At 36.6% G+C, this 17,720-nt stretch overlaps 2 protein-coding genes across 2 annotated transcripts in view; both read right to left on the bottom strand.

Annotated features, from left to right (window-relative positions):
* Positions 1–17,720, bottom strand: part of LOC126092327 (serine/threonine-protein kinase grp) — a 146,058-nt gene that overhangs the window by 94,974 nt on the left and 33,364 nt on the right. The gene's annotated exons all lie outside the window — the stretch shown is intronic.
* The window catches only part of LOC126092331 (uncharacterized), a 36,562-nt gene continuing 32,890 nt past the window's right edge, over positions 14,049–17,720 (bottom strand). The window contains exon 2 of the mRNA XM_049907868.1: positions 14,049–14,886. Within this exon, the coding sequence (XP_049763825.1) occupies positions 14,353–14,697 (345 nt within the window). The 5' untranslated portion in view covers positions 14,698–14,886 and the 3' untranslated portion in view covers positions 14,049–14,352. The remainder of the gene's footprint in view (positions 14,887–17,720) is intronic.

Raw genomic sequence — 17,720 nt, 5'->3', positions numbered from 1 at the left:
TTTTATAGCACTATATTTTATCCCTTTCTGTGCCAAAGATAGGTTAAGTAAAGGATAGTGTAGGTCTTTCTTTTTTCTGGTATTGTAATCATGAATTTCGCTGATTTTAAACTGGTCCATGTTGTTGAGAAAAAATTTCATTACTGAGTAAATGTACTGTGAAGCAGTTGTAAGAATTTCTAATGTTTTAAACAGATGTCTACAAGATGTGCGACTATCTTTCTTCTGGGCAGTGAATACCTTTTGCCCAAGTGTTGAGTTGCCCTAGAATATTATTCCGTATGGCATCAGAGAGTGGAGCTATGCAAAGTATGTTAGCTTACTAATTTCTACATCCTCAAAATTGGCAATTATTCTGATTGCAAAAGTTGCTGAACCTAGTCGCTTTAGGAGATCCAAAATATGAATTTTCCAATTAAGATTCTCATCTATATGTACACCCAAAAACTTAGTATGCCCTGCCCTGGCTACTGACTTCTTTTGATGTGTTATGTTTATTGAAGGAATTATACTTTTTGCAGCAGAAAATTGGATGTACTGTGTTTTTTCAGTGCAAGCCCATTTGCAGAAAACCAATTAATAACTTTTCCAAAGACCTTATTTGTGTCATTTTCTATCAGACTTCCTTTTACTGGATTAATAATTATGCTTGTATCATCAGCAAACAGTGTCACTTCAGCATCTAGTTTCACATAAGAAGGGAGGTCATTCACATATATCAAGAACAGAAGGGGACCCATGATTGAACCTTGTGGAACACCTAATGTAATTTCACCCCAGTTAGATGAAGTGGCAAACTCCTTTGAATCACTTGAATCATATAAAGAGACTTTTTGCTTCCTGTTCTGTAGATATGACTTAAACCACTCATATGCTGTTCCATTTATACCATAGAATTGTAATTTCTCTAACATAATGTTATGGTTCACACAATCAAATGCTTTGGATAAGTCACAGAATATTCCTACTGGTGACATTTTACTATTTAAAGACTCTATTAGGTGGACAGTGAAATTGTATATTGCTGTCTCAGTGGAATAGCATTTCTGAAATCCGAACTGTGATTTACTAAGTATCCCATTGCTGTTGAGATGGCTAACCACTCTTGAGTACATTACTTTGTCAAAGATTTTTGAAAATGCTGTAAGCGAGGATACTGGCCGTTATTTATTGACATCTGTGGTTTCCCCCTTTTTGTAGAGAGGTCTGACAATGGCATATTTTAACCTGTCTGGAAAAATACGCTGAGTCAGTGATGCATTACATATGTGACTCAAAACATCAGCTGTAATTGCTCCACATTGTTTTAATAACTTGTTAGAACATTTATTTTTCAAAGATTTAATAATTTTCCTTATTTCACAAGAGGTTGTTAGATGAAACTTAATCTGACCTAATTTTTCAAAACTGACTCTTCCACGTACTGCCTGGCTTTTTCTTTTGAAATATTCTCACCAATTTTTTCTCCTACATTTGAGAAGTGATTGTTAAACATATTGGCTACCACCTGTGTACTGTTGTTTGAGATGGTCTCATTCTCTTTAACAATAATACTACCTACCCTAGTGGTTACTTTTCCTGTCTCCCTTCTAACAACATTCCATATGATTTGATTTTATTGCTGGTGTTGTTAATTTCTTCTCTACCATATATATTTCTTGATTTCCTTACAACTTTTCTCAGTATGTTACAATAATTTTTATAGTGTAAAAGTACTTCTGGATCTTTACTAGTTCTTACTGTCTCATACAGTTTTCTGTGTTATTTGTGTCACTTGGCAAATGTTTGTGAAACTAGAGCTTTTGCTGGGAATATCATACCACTGGATAGCTTTACATGCCGTGAAAAAAATATATTGATCAACAGTATATTTATTTAATGGGGCTATCCATTGGTATGATATTCCCCACATGCCAATTCCCCTGCATAATATCCATCATCTGAAATTCAACTAGATTTGGCAAAAATTAACAAAAAGCATGTTTGGGGTGGTACGTTATTAGCGCACAACACTCAACACACATATATAACTGTCAAAATCCTACCCTTGTTGTGGTACCTTCAATGGCCACTATTAACTGTCAAGTGTTGGTTTGGTACACACAGCGCACAACACTCAACACACATATATAACTGTCAAAATCCTACCCTTGTTGTGGTACCTTCAATGGCCACTATTAACTGTCAAGTGTTGGTTTGGTACACACACTATAAAGCTCATGTACGGATGTATAAAAATCACAACCAGTGTTATTCGTTGATGCTCTTATTGAGAGGAACTGAAATATGCAGGTTGCAAACAATAAATGTGACATACTGAGTAAGGCTGTCACAGTCTGGAATAATTGTTGTGCTTGGTCCTTATTTAATGATCCTTTTCAAAGGCTTGTATGACGTATTACCTATGGAGATTCATGATACGCATTGAGAGTTTTTCTTTATAAGCAAACAGTTGAGGAAATCTTATGTTCATGACTAGGTCACAAAGTCAGGTGTTCCGAGCAACAGATCATATAATAGTGACTTCACTAGAGTGAAAAAACTAATTAGCAGCTCTATTCGGCTGCATAAGTTACCTGTATTCTGTAACACCATCATCGCCAAACATAAATAACTCCACATCCAAAAAGTCAAGACATACCAGTTTAGCACAAAAAAACAGCGCACCACACACACACACACACACACACACACACACACACACACACACACATATATATATTTCTTTTGCCTTATAATCAACAAAAGACTACATGTCATGTAATGGGCAAGATGGAATAGTCAAGTCAGTGTAACTAATAAACATACAGGATGTAAGCCTGTAAGGGTGTTGTGGGGTAGGTGGTGCTGATAAATTATTATCAAGACAAGATTGCAATACGTTGTGCCACTTCCAAGTTCATTAGAATTGAATTTAGCCACCCATGCTGTTGTGCACACAAATCCAAGTGGCTTGCCAGAGATGGTGTCGCCAAACAACAGCAGTAAGGATAGAACCCGAGCCAAATGCCAAGCAGTCTCATGTGCTATAATTTACGCTACTAGATTGGATTAGATTTACTTTCATTCCAATTGATCCTAGTGAGTGAGGAGGTCCTCAGGGATGTAGAACATGTCAGGAAAACAATAATACATGACAATATTTACAACTAAAATAAATATTTTTTTTAACACTGTATGGAATGATCATTTTACAACACTCATTTACTAAGATTGCATTAATGCCACTGAATTTAAAAAAAATGTTTTTATTTATTTATAAGGAAATAAACATATAATAGACTACTACAAAACTTATTTATAATGACTGCATTGAAATGGTGCAGAAGTTAAATTGTAACACACACTCAAAATCATTGGTTCTACTGAGAAACTCATCAAAGGAGCAAACGGAGCTGGCCACCAATAAATCCTTTAGGCTTCTCTTAAACTGAATGTCTTTGGTTGTTAAGCTTTGTATGACTGTTGGTGTGTTCCTGAATAATGCACACCTTTTTGTACAAGAGTGAGTTTAAATCCTTGTGAAGAACAACTGACACTAACTGTATTGGGCAAGCCACATGAATATGTGCATGCAATGGCCTGATTGGCTAACTTCAATGCCAATTAACTCAGAACTGGCACAATATAAAATTTTTTCCTAACAATTACTTCTCAGTGCAACTTACCTTGCAACATCCTTGAAAGCTATTCAGAGTGTTTTTGATCATTACATAAAAGGCATGCTTATGCAAAGTGTCTAAAAAGTTCTGCAAATAACACAGAAAAACTATGGATTGTGCCAAAAATTTAACAACTTTCAGCACAGTTATGCCACCATTAAATAAGCCTCTGGAATTTCAGCAGATGTTTTGAATAACTGTTTCTATACCAATAACAACATTTTTGGCTGGTTGATCTGTTCTTTAAATAAGTATAATTAATGATTAATCTGAGTAAGGCAAGGGGAAGCAATCAATCTGTGCTACATCACAGTAATATAGTAGGCTGTGAGGAAAAGTCCGACATGTGACCCATATTATAATTGAAACATCGAACTATTCATTGGCTATAGCGCTGAGGTGTTATTGCAGCTTACATTTTGATACAACTGACATTTTAGTCTATATGTCTACATACTTGCATTACATCTTACATCTTCCTTGGTTTTGCACATATTGTGTTTCAATATTCATTGCATGAAATCCCAAATTATTTCTTCTTATCCACGAGAAGATACAGCATCACGTGATATAAAGGGGATCTTAATTCCAAGGGTGCAAATAAATGGATATAGTAAATATATCAATAGCTGTCATATTTGACCATGAACGGCACCTGTGCAATGCCTTCAGTACTTGGCAAGTGTTAGTCATAATCAGAACAGTATAGTTGTGAGTGCATTATGTCAGGGCAAATTGCTGCTGTTTGTATGGTGGGTGCTACCATAACCATGGTAGCTGAAGTGTTTGGGGTTTCGAGAGGCACCATGTCAAAGACATTTTATACTGCATGTGGGGAAAGAGAAAAAACATTGTTCACTAAGTCTCAATGCGGACGAAAGTGTGTGTTGAGTGATAATGACAAATGGTCATTAAAGAGGACTGTGACAGAACTGAATGTCTCACTTGTGAACCCATTCAACACCAAACAATACAAAGGTAGCTCCATAAGCAACTGACTGCAGGGAGAGTAGGAATTCCAAAAACAACTTGTAAGCCATGCGAATGCCTTAAACGTGAAAATGTGGTGCCTAAGCCATAACCTTGAACTGTGGAAGCAATGGAAGAAAATCATTTGGTTGTATGAGTCTTGTTTTACACTGTTTTCAACTTCTGGCTGAGTTTTCATCTCAAGACTGAAACATGGGGAGGGGGAGTTTGGTGGTGATTTGGGCAGTGGTATTGGGGTATTCCACGGGCACCATGGTTGCTCTGCAAGAAGGCATTACTGCTAAGGTTTGTGTGACAATTTTGTCTGATCAGGTCCATTGCATTGTACAGTGTTTGTCCCAATGGTGATGCTGTATTCCAAGTCAACAGCTGTTCACATAGCTTGCACAAACCAGGACTGGTTTTGTGAGCACGAGAATGAATTATCACATCTCCCCTGGCCATGTAGAGCTCAATACTATTGAGCTTTTGTGGTCTATTTGGAGAGAAAGCTGTGTGATGACTATTAACCTCCATCATCATTACCTGAACTTGCTACTGTTTTGCAGGACGAACAGTATAAGGTTTCCTTTAAAACCCTACAGGACCCGTTTTGAATTCCAACTAGTTTCCTACACCATATCAGGTATGGGGATGTGTTTTCGGTGTTTCTGTTTTTTGTCCCGCCCTTGTATTTAAACTGAGTACAATTTTAGTACATATTTATTTCCCTACATGCCCCCCTCCAATTGTAAATTCCACAAAGCTGCTTGTAAGTTACAATAACATAATGTGGGGGAAATTCTCAACAAGTATGAATGACAGACTTCATGAAGCTTTTGACCAAGAGTAGATTTTTGTCCTAGTTATTAACCACAATAGTTGTTCCAGTTTTACTTCTTAAGAGTGACTGAGAATTTAACCAAAATCTAGAACAATTATGTTTGCACATTTTATCATCACCACAATTGAATAGCGTCCTGTCTACATCATGTTCATCATTTTGACACTAACACTCTAAATTACTTATTTAGATTTTTTGTATTGCCATTAGGTGAAAAAAGCTCCCTTCAACTACTCTAGTTAAAGGCTCAAGAATTTAAGGAACTGTGCATACACAATACAAGTGAGATAAGGGTCACAAGACTAAACATATTTTACTGATTAGATTGTAACATTTACATTTTGTTCAGTTTTGGATACTGTACCTACTTTTCAGTGCACCCCTACAGCTGCTGTTCTTACTGTTGAAGTGACACATACTTCACCTTAGGAACAAGAGGGACAGCCTGCTAATGAAAAAATGACAGTGCACCTAATTCTGCAGCATGTATAACAACTATTAACCAGAGTAATTGAAAGCAGCATATTTGAAATGCAACCTCATGTTAAGTGGTTAATTTCTCCAGATTTTCAATCTAAAAAAGCTAATCTTTCAGCTGCATGCATTTGGTAAATAAATAAATAGTAAACTGATCTGATGTAGTCTTGTTTACTGGTTGCAATGGAGAAAAAAGTAAATACCTTAAATATCAATCAGTTATTATTTGTTCACTATGAACTTACCTCTTTTAACTGTTTCCAAATTTAATAGCTGGAAATAATGAAGCTGATCAGTAACCTTAAATTAAAAGGTTGATTGTTAGTGTTCTTTTTCCAATCTTTTTCAGTTCAATTCCTCTATAGCATCAACACTAAGTTCAACAACCTCGAAATGGCATTACCTGCCATTGCTTCTTTAGTGGCTGACATTTTACACTCTCAAATAGTTGCATTCCTTATCATCTATTGCTCTGCATCATTCTTTAAAGTGTTGGGAAGAAATCACTTACTTGCAATTTGTGCCATCACACACTAATACTGATAAGACACAGTCTTGACATACATGTTTCACTTCTGTGCAAGATTACACACCGCCAAATTCCCTTCAAAACGACTTCTTCACATTTAAATTTATGATCACTGTTAACAAATTTCCCTTTTCTGAAAATACTTTTCTAGTTACTGCCAATCTGCATTATATATTCTCTCTACTATAGCCATCATCAGATTTTTGCTACCCAAATAACAAAATCCATCAACTTTTTAGTGCGTCATTTCTAAGTCTAATACCCTCCCCTGATTTAATTCGACTACAATGCATTATCCTCCTCTCAACTCAAGACACTGTCCATTCTGTTCAACTGCTCTTGAAACTCCTTTGCAGTCTCAGAGAATTACTATGTCATGGGCAAACTTGTTTTAATTTCTTCTTGCTGAACTTTAATTTCCTTTCAAAATTGCTCCTTTGTCTCTCTTTCTGCTTCCTCAATGTTTGGATTGAATAAAATTGGGGCTTGGCCACAATTCATGCTTGCACCCCCTTGCATTTGTCATCCAGTCATTTTGCATTTTCCAAATTTTTTAGATGTCTGTATTCCCTTTTGTGTGCTTCAGTTCCGGCAGTTTTATATTTTTGCATTTTGTTGTTACAATTGTTAGGTATTTATGGTCAACTGCTGCAGTGATGAAATGGGTGCTAATGCATTTTGCAGTATTTTTGATACATGGATGGCTTGATGGTACTAATTAATGACCACAGAAATTACAAAGTGCAATAGCCCATCTGCCCAACAACAATAATTTTCATGTCTTTTCTCAAATTGAAAAGTGGATGTCAGAGGCTCTGGTCACTGTCTCATTGCCATACTTCAGGGAAGACAAATAAAAAACGTGCTTGCAGGTGATGAAGTCCCTTCACTGTTACTATGCCAGTACCTGTCAGGTCAGTGTACATTCTCACAATAGATATTAAAATTGAATGATTAATACAATCATTCCAAATCACAACAAAAACTAAAACACCTTTGTTCAGAGGACGTTAGTTCGGTCTAAATCACCTATAGCTCCTGTACAATGTATCTCTCAGCTGTGAGTCCATTTAATCATTTCAAGATTCATGTTATGTTCAAGATCTTATGTTCAGTACTCTTGTTTTTCAATTTTACTGCAGGAAATAAATTTAGAGGTAGAAACGCACAAAAAATATTTACTGACTAAATCTGTTCGGAGATGAAAATTCATATGCTTGAAAGAAATCACACGTACAGACCAGATTTTAAGTGACTAGAGAGATTACTGGCTCCATTTTTCCTGGTATGCATTAACTAGTAGCCCATTCTCCTTGCCCAGGCACTGAATGTGATGAACTTCAATATGCTCGCTGTATGAAACTCCAAAAAGATTGTAAACACATTACAAGCCAAGTGTCACTATTTATTTTAAGAACAAGTTTGAAAAGCCTGAAAATCAATCCTAATAAGTCTAAAGTAATGTGTAATCAGCTGTAGAAACTTCATACAAACCACTAAAAAAGTGCCACAACAATTTGATAAGTTCTTTATTAAGGGCTGTTGAAGGTAACAAAGAAACAGAGAGTATAATTCGCTGTGTGAGGGTCACAGGAACATAACTCCATTTTAGCTATTTTACAGGAGAGATGAAAGAAGGTATTTTAACATGTAAATTTTGTGTTTCAGTGACATAATCTCTACATCACTAAAGAATACACTTAAAAAGCTGTCAGATGGTGATAGATCTTTAATAGTCATCATTGGTTCACCTTTATTTATTGTTTAATATAGTGCTGAGTAGACATGTCCTTATGATTCTAAGTGAATCAATATAGAGGTTTTACACTTGGATGTATGAAGTTGGCTGAGAAAATATAGTATAAAAAGTTAACTTCAAATTAAAACAGAGCAATTCCAGTTAAATTAAAAGCACATTAGTGGATTTTTGTACCAATGTCACCTTTGATTGTTCACTTTCTCACTAATTCCATCACAAACATTGCCACTGCTGTCTGAATCTCCAGTTTCCTCTCAAGACTTTTGCAAAATGTACGATACAGTTCCTAGATAATGCTGGTGTGGCAAAGTTTCATGAGGTCTGTTATTTTCTCTCCTTGAAGTTTTCGTGCTCCATGGTATTTTGGTTCCAGCTGGAAGACAGTATTGGAATTTCAGGATTATCTGGAAACTGACAAACTTTTGAATTGTTGATCTTGGAAATTTCTGAAAAAACATTTGATCGACATAGCTTTTGCAATATTGAAGCTGTGTCACCTTAGGTTGTATCTGATTTCCTTTACTGTCAATTTTAGTATTTTTCCACTGTTCTTTCTGCATAGCACCAAGATCCAGGAACTCATTCTGGTCCATTTCAGTGAGTTCATACAGTATTTGTTTTCAGCCCTCTCTGTACTGGCATGGACTGAATCACACTCCATTAAAGAGCGGCCAGGCTCAGAGAAGCACTGCTGTATCATAGGATCATTCATATTTGTATTGCATAGAGAAACATGGTGCTCACATTAACATTTTGATTTTGTCCTCCACAGGTGTCTGAGAACAAAATGACTGGATGGCCTTCAGGAATTCTTAAAATATATGTTGAGCTATTTTAATTCATCAAAATCTAGCTGCATCTTTATGACATACATATTTTCTGTCTTTCCTGGTACCAGTACTGTGTACTGTGAGATTTAAAACAGCTACTATTCTTTTGTAGAAAATGGCCTTAGTTATTATGTTTGGGCAACATCTTACTTCTTCTAGCTCAAATTCCAGTAAATGGCATTCTCCTGCTTGGCCCACTCTTCCATTTTTTTCTAGCTGCCTCTTTTCTCTTTAGGTGTTCAGAGTCCTTGTCTTTCTCTGCCAAATGATTTTCTATGGAGAGATTTTGAAAGCGATAGCATTGATCACATTAATCTTTTCTAGGCACAAGAGAAAGATGGGGTTAAACTCTGTATTGAGTGTTTCTCTGTAGAGTTAGCATTTTTGAGCAGTAACCTGTTGCTCTTCGCACAGTTTTTTATACGTTTAGTGCATTATTTGTACATTCAGATCTCCTGGTAAGAACTGTCGCACAGTGCTCTGTCGGCAGTAAAGCAATGGAACAGTAGGAAAGGATTTTGCTGATCCCAAAACTGAGATGCACCCCTTCCAGACAAAATAACATGAGTGCCACTACATCTATCTGTCACTAAAATAAACAAATAAACTCACAACTTTTAGATACATAGCACTTGGTTCTCGCCAGGAGAAGAGCTAGAGACACATCGTTTTGACACAACATCCATCTGATTACCGTGAGAATATGTGCTAAAAAAGCCGGAAACAGCATTTTTGCAAATATGTTCCTGTGACTCTCACATGACTAAATGACCTGAAGTACACTAAACAAAATTTCCAAAACTATTTTTATATGTGCCTGAAAGTTTACAATCACTGTGTGTTACTTGTTTTGCATTAAGAAATGAATTTGTAATTTAAAAAACTGTGTGCTTCTCAGCAACTGGCATATGGTGGGAATTACTAGGAAGACAGAAAAACAAACTGTAGGATCAGGAAACAGATTACACTGGAAATATGATTATGAAGATAGTCGGACATGTGAGCTTGTGGCCAGTTGATAGATGGACAAAGGAGGATTTTACTTGAATCCAAGACATGTGAATATACTGGAGTTATGACCTATCATCATTAGACGGGGAGAAAATTATCTTTAAAAGCTTTCTAACAATTTGTGGTTACTGCATATACACTTACAATTTTGAAACAAGCGTGTTGCTTCAGTAGTTATAGAGTAAGCTGTTGGCAGTGTGTTGATATAGATGTCTCAAGAACAGATGCTCTTTGGCCTAAATATTTGCCACGTCTTTGCAAACATATGTATTGCATTTGAAGTAGACTGCAATTGTAACTTTATTTAACCTGCTTAACATTATATCCAAGTATGATGGATCATAAAAAAAGGTCACTAGTCAGTCTGTATTGGGTAAGATTATTGGGGAGAAGGGGGTGCAGAGCACACCTGAAACCAATATTTTCCTAAAATGCCAATGAGTAAGCATCATGCCAACTTATAATCATATACAGATGAGACTAGGCTTTGAGTGCCACTTTATTAGCACGGTATTTTGTTATTTAGCAGTTAGCATTACAATATTATCATGAATATAGACAAGTTTTTTCTCTGAATGGTGATGCCTGCCTATCCAAATTCTATCTGCTGAAATTAACCTGCACAGCTGCAGTTGGAAACTGTATCCGATCAACAAAGGACGTAAGTTACCCATAGACTGATCACTTATTTTTGTAATATCAAGCACAAGTATGAAAGATGTAATAACTGTCATGGCTGTCAGGAACAAAACTATTCTTCAAACTTTGAGAGACTGGTATTGCAGCTACGAGAAAATGAGCTTACAAATTTCGAGTGCTGACCACATCTCTACCGATTTCCAACAGATATTGGAAATATAGCACAGTTGCATTTACTGAAGCAATGAAATATTCTATAAACAACGAACTGCTATTTATGCATGCTGCCAAATTAGTCATATAGGTTTTTATTACAGTATGGTGTTATTGATATTCTACTTGTTCATCCCTACAGCGGCAGACAAGTGGACAGCATAACTGTGTTTTCAATTTAACCCTTGAGCGGGCATGCCGATTTTCATAACACGAATGGGCGCGCGGGTTTCTTTCTACACATGTAAAGAATAGCTGTCTTTATGTTATCAAAGTAAATATGTAGGTGGCAAATCATAGTTTGATTAAACAAAGTTAAAATAAACTTACATAATATGCACTAAAGCACTGTTTACCTAAATAATAATGAAATAAAACTTCCATTATATGACTGTTGCCATGGACAGGTGTTACCCCCACTAGAAGAATTAAACAGCACAGTTGCATCACATCCCAGTCAACTGCCCATCTGATTGCTTATTAATTTGTAGACAGCTACCTCATTGTGGAACTGTCCTGCTAACTTATAATGTGGGTAATTTTCCAGCACCAATCATAATTTTTTTTTTCTGACAAAGCTCGCTAGTTATTTTATATTAGCTGCTGCTCACTTGGATGTATGGCAACACAATTTATCACTATGTTAGTTGAAGCAATGATAAAGGAACAGGTATAGGTTTGCAGTTGTGAAGCAAATAAGGAAAGGTGCAAAACAATGTTATTTGTGTTCAGCACACTTTATATACAGGTGTGCTTACTCGAGGGTTAACCTGACAATCAACAATGTTATCAAGTGGTCAGTCACTGTTGCCTAATTAATAACCTCACAGCAAATCCACATGCATGGTTTTAAAATAATAACTATAGATGATACAACAGCCAGTTACACATGTTTCAGGTAACTTTTGCCCATGTATTATTCGGTAGTTTCCATTTCCTTTCCACTGCCTTCATATCATTTGTACACTTGTCGTGTCCTCTAATCTGCACCAGTACAGGGCTCTGTTAACCAAGTGAATGAAAGCTCCACTTCTGCATGTTCCACTTCACACCCACGTTTATGTAATTTATAATTCCAGTGGGCTGCCAGCCCTACCAAATGCAGAAACATTCTTGTTTTTATTAATTTATTTGAATCCGTGCAACCAATGCCATAAACAGTAACGTGTAGCCACTGAGTTCATTTTCTGCCCTTGGATATATCTGTGGTTACCCTTACTAATGATTAATTTATAGTTCAAAGTTAGAGGAAAGTGTCAATATTGATGTATGATCAACAGTAATAATTATTATTGTCACTCTTATCACCCATTTGGGATGGAGTGCAACTTTGTTGGCTGGAGTGCAGTAACCTGGAAAGAGTAAATGCACTGTTGGTACATCTGCAAGGGTTGAAGCTGGTGACATGACATTCTTCCTGCTTTTCTGCACAATTACTTGCATATCCTCTTTCTGTTTTCGGAGCAGTCTTAGATCTGTTTCATTTATGTTAGCAGCTGTCGCTTATGCAATTACCAAAAGTTGTACAAAGCGACATGAAGGCTATTCTAGGACACTCCACTCTAAACTTTTGCTCCATATTTAACTCCCGTTTATGTTTCAAGTACAACATAAATCACAACACTTATTACATTAGAAGTGTGGCATATTTACATCATTTAATATTATTGTGGATTAACATATTTTTAATAAACAAACTATATTACAAACACTTGGCAGTAAGCAATGAGTGGTAATAACTTCATTTGACTTCTGTATGTTGTGAAAATATTCTGTCAATAATCACAAAATCATTTTGGGCAGATATGACAGAAAACTGTAACTTATAGAACATATCAAGAATAAATGGGCTATCTTGCATTAAAATGTAGTCATTATCAGCCTCTATTTTCTACTCAGTGGGATGTATATTAATGAGGACCGACATCAGCAAAAAAAATTCTGGCTAGTGCAAGCCTATCATTTCGGCTTTGGCATATCATAAGGGGTAATCATCACCATCATCATCATAAGTTTTCTGCTATAGCAGCAGGTCCTTTCTGTCTCCATTTCATGTGATCCACTGCTTTCTTCTTAATGACTGTGTCTGTGCTGCCGTCCATTATATCATCCAGGATCTGTAATTTCTTCCTCCCTCATCTCCACATTCCTTCCACATACCCTTCTAAGACTGTTTTTATAACCTCCTCCTTCAATCTTAATATATGTTCAATCCAATATCGTGTCGTCCAATTAATTACATCCAGCAACTCTCTTTGTTTTCCCAATCTTCTCAGTACTTCTTCATTTTTGACTTTATCCATGCAACTTATTCTTCCCATCCTCCGTCACAACCACATTTCAAAAGCCTCCAGCCTTGCCTTGTCTTTTCTTCCTGAATAACGTAGTCTCCATTTTGGGAATTAAACTAGTTTACAAAATTTTAATATCCACGGACGTGGATACAAGACTTGTGAATGCAGTGGATATGCGGACAGTATTTCTCTTAACTGCACATACGCATGCTGTGTGAATATAAGCAACTTATTATGATACACATAAAGACACTGATGTAATCACAGTACAATTATCTGCAGACTGTCTATCCTTGCTTATAAATCTCTTTTTTGTTAAAAAATAAAAGACAACAAAGAAGAAGAGGCAAGGAATTATTAACAGTGTGACAATGTGTAGTCAATCTATCAGACAAAAACAGTGTTAAAGAGATTGCCAGATGCTTGAAGAAACTGGACATTCAAAACAAAAAGTTGACCAAGGAACAAACTAAACACAAAAATACATATGGAGAAAATTCAGTTACAGTTACTATAGCACTGTGTGTTGCCTTACATTTCCATACTATTAGATAGTTTCCTATTATCAGCTATCTTCCTTTCTACATGGAAAACTGACTCCCTGTATTTTTAGTAAAAAACAAAAAGAGAGTGAACAGTTAAACTATTAAAGGGAAGTAGAACACATTTATTACTTTTGTTAAAGGAAACAAAATATTGGTTTATTGATGTTTCCTTTGCTAACAAATATGTACTAAATGGAAACTTTCACTAAGCATTGTGTTTGCTGTATGGGACTTTTTTAGTTTTCCAATCTTGAGCAATACATATAAATAACAAAGTTATGTCTCTTCCACAATTTATTTTTGTATTAAAATAAAATATACAATTTTAGTACAGACAAAGTTATAAATTCAGATTGTGACAAAATAAACTGTGATCGCACTGCTGATTTTTAAAATCTTGTGTCCATTTGCATGCATCCCTCAGTGAGAAGGTGAAAATTCACATATCTTAAATTAGTGAAGACATTTCTGGACGTATGAAAATTGTCTACATTACAATCCTAAAAAATGGTAAAAATATTTGTACATTCATTCCTTACAATTAATCAATGACCAACTGCACAATGCAATAACTGATTCCTTAATAACGACTAAACCCTTTTCTGTCACTGTTCCTATGTTCTCTCCGATAATTTCGGTCACGGTCAGAACTTTTTCGTTTCTGTCCATTTCCATGCACACTATAAGGATGATTTCTACTGGACCAATTTCCCTGAAGGCTGTTTAAATGAAAAGGTGCACCAAGGTAATTTGAAGTTCCCCTCTGACTTTCATATAAGTTCCTTAGACCTGTAACTGGATCTGAAGGTCTCATTCCTTGGTTTAGCATCTGTTGTCCAAACTGAAGCAAATGGTGAAAGTCCGGTGAAGCACTTGGTTTCGAATTTGAATTGACTGGAGCAGAGTATGCACGTTGATGGGACATGTTTCCAAAATTTTTCTCGTTTGGTACCTGCCTTGATTTGAGTTGTAAAACCTTATTATACAATGCAGTCCCTTCAAATAATGCTATCGCGTAAGGTACAGAACTTTCGTGTTTAAAGACAACAAACGCAAATGAACGCTGCCTGCCATCTTTATCTTTAGGAATCCTCACTGCCTCCAATGGACCAGCCTACATGTAAAAAAGACAAAACATTGTGTTCATATCAGTTGCAAGAATAAGAATAAAGTCAAATTATATAGTAAACTATCTGTAGTCAGTGAAATTCATTTGAAAAGATGGAATACATAAGAAGAGAGAAACATACAGACTTCTATGCCAAAGAATGAACAATGAATGTGTTTAAGTAGCATTCATTCAGTGATCAGTCTTCCTGGCATGTAACAATATCCTACTTTTCCTTTCTGGGCATTCAAAATGCGAAAGAGGACAATGATGAGAAAGATTATGACAATGTTGATGGTGCGTCAATTTTACAGACAGTTTCAACAGTTTGAATACTAGGAATTTCTGCATTTACAGCAGAAAGGTGTGAATACTAACCATCATGTGTACAAGAATATATCTGTAAACGATGGCAATCAGACATTTAAATACATTGCTCAATTTTTTTGTAAACAAATCTGTGTGAAAACTAGTTTAGAAAGTAAGTACGTACATGATACTTAACACTCATTCTTTAGGATCAATGTACCAAGCTCACTCTTTTATATTTCAACATTAACAGTCAGATATTTAGCTTATAGTGGCAGAGGGGCACAATAATATATCCAATACTATGTACACTCATGAGCAATTGTGATAATTTCTGTAATGCACTCCTATTGCCATGGAAAATGTCGAATGATTGGGATGTCATCAGATCTTGCACTGCCAAGGCAGATGAGTGCAGGATGACTGAGAGTCACGTTTTCAGCAATTCTGATTGGGGCCAAATTCTAGATGGCCAATGGATGGGACACTTCATCTCTCAGGTTTTGCAGGTACTGAATTTTTCACATGCTACCAAGTCAACAACATACCATGATGACATTGATTCAGGGAAAACTGCCAGCATGAAGAGAGAATTGTCATGGGCTGTGTTGCTGTTATGGCTAACTATCTTGGGGTTGACAGTAGGAGTGAACAAATTGGCCAAAACTTACAAATTCAGTGGCTGACAAATTTCAACCAGTGACTGCCCATAACATCAGTATCACATTCTCATTGTGGGATGCAGGAGCCACATGTGTCACAAGTGTGTCTGCTCACATCTTATAAGCCACACAGATTTGTACTGGCAAAGTAAAATCATCTGTGCATGATCAGCACATGGAGAAAGGGCACTGGGACTGATGAGTCACACACATTGGTACACATCTATGGCACAGCACTGATATACAGGGTGTTACAAAAAGGTACGGCCAAACTTTCAGGAAACATTCCTCACACACAAATAAAGAAAAGATTTTATGTGGACATGTGTCCGGAAACGCTTAATTTCCATGTTAGAGCTCATTTTAGTTTCGTCAGTATGTACCGTACTTCCTCGATTCACCGCCATGATTTCATACGGGATACTCTACCTGTGTTGCTAGAACATGTACCTTTACAAGTACCACACAACATGTGGTTCATGCACGATGGAGCTCCTGCACATTTCAGACAAAGTGTTCGTACGCTTCTCAACAACAACAGATTCGGTGACCGATGGATTGGTAGAGGCGTGCCAATTCCATGGCCTCCATGCTCTCCTGACCCTCTTGATTTTCATTTATGGGGGCATTTGGAAGCTCTTGTCTACGCAACCCCGGTACCAAATGTAGAGACTCTTCGTGCTCATATTGTGGACGGCTGTGATACAATACGCTATTCTCCAGGGCTGCATCAGGGATTCCATGCGACAGAGGGTAGATGCATGTATCCTCGCTAACGGAGGACATTTTGAACATTTCCTGTTACAGTGTTTGAAGTCACGCTGGTACGTTCTGTTGCTGTGTGTTTCCATTCCATGATTAATGTGATTTGAAGAGAAGTAATAAAATGAGCTCTAACATGGAAAGTAAGCGTTTCCGGACACATGTCCGCATAACATATTTTCTTTCTTTGTGTGTGAGGAATGTTTCCTGAAAGTTTGGCCGTACCTTTTTGTAACACCCTGTATAGAAAACCATGTATGGCAATGTGTCATGCTTGCCAGATACTGTAAATATTCTTGTGTGGATGCTGCTTACATGGTATGAAATTGGGCCCTTGATGGATCGGTCATTGTCTCTCACAAAAGAATGAAATGGGTACTTATTGTATGATCACGTGCATCCATCTGCTCATCTACAGCACCCTGCGGGGACATATACATTTAAAGCAAGCTAATTTACCTCTCTATCACTCTCAAATTGTATGAAAATTGTAACTCACCCCCCACCCATGGAGGTGATTGTGCACCCTTCCCCAGATTACCTGACCCCAATCACACTCAGCACACTTGTGATTCCATTGAGCAAGATGTGTGCACCATAGACACCAAGCTATAGTTTGAGTGGTCATTGATGTGGATGACTCCCTCTTGCTTTCAGTGTTTTTTGGAATCCATCACGATACATTACTGCCGTTGTCAGGGTGTAAAGAGATGCTACACACTACAAAGTATGTCTTTCTGATTCAATTGCTCATGAGAGTATGTCAGCTTTGATACTGTAAGTCATCAACTATGGCAAATTTGAATAGAAGTACACTTTAAGGAACACTCATACCTGTTGAAACAGGGCACTTATCACACTCATATGGAACAGTTATATATACTGCAGTTTTTAAACAGATGGCTGTTTAATTTAGAAGCTGTTGTATATGCATAATATACTGTACTGTAATGAAATGTTTTAAACAATATGTTATAATGCCAACTGAGCTGCAAGCATTCAACTAGTGCATCTTTTTAACAGTTGTGGCAACAAAAATATAAATATCAGCAACAAAAGTATGCTATTAACGAAATGACTATTGATCGCAACGACTGACTAAGTCGT

Source organism: Schistocerca cancellata, chromosome 7 (genome assembly GCF_023864275.1).
Source record: "Schistocerca cancellata isolate TAMUIC-IGC-003103 chromosome 7, iqSchCanc2.1, whole genome shotgun sequence".
Lineage (NCBI taxonomy): Eukaryota > Metazoa > Arthropoda > Insecta > Orthoptera > Acrididae > Schistocerca > Schistocerca cancellata.
Note: the sequence above shows the minus strand (reverse complement) of the source record. Positions and strands in the feature narration are given on the sequence as shown.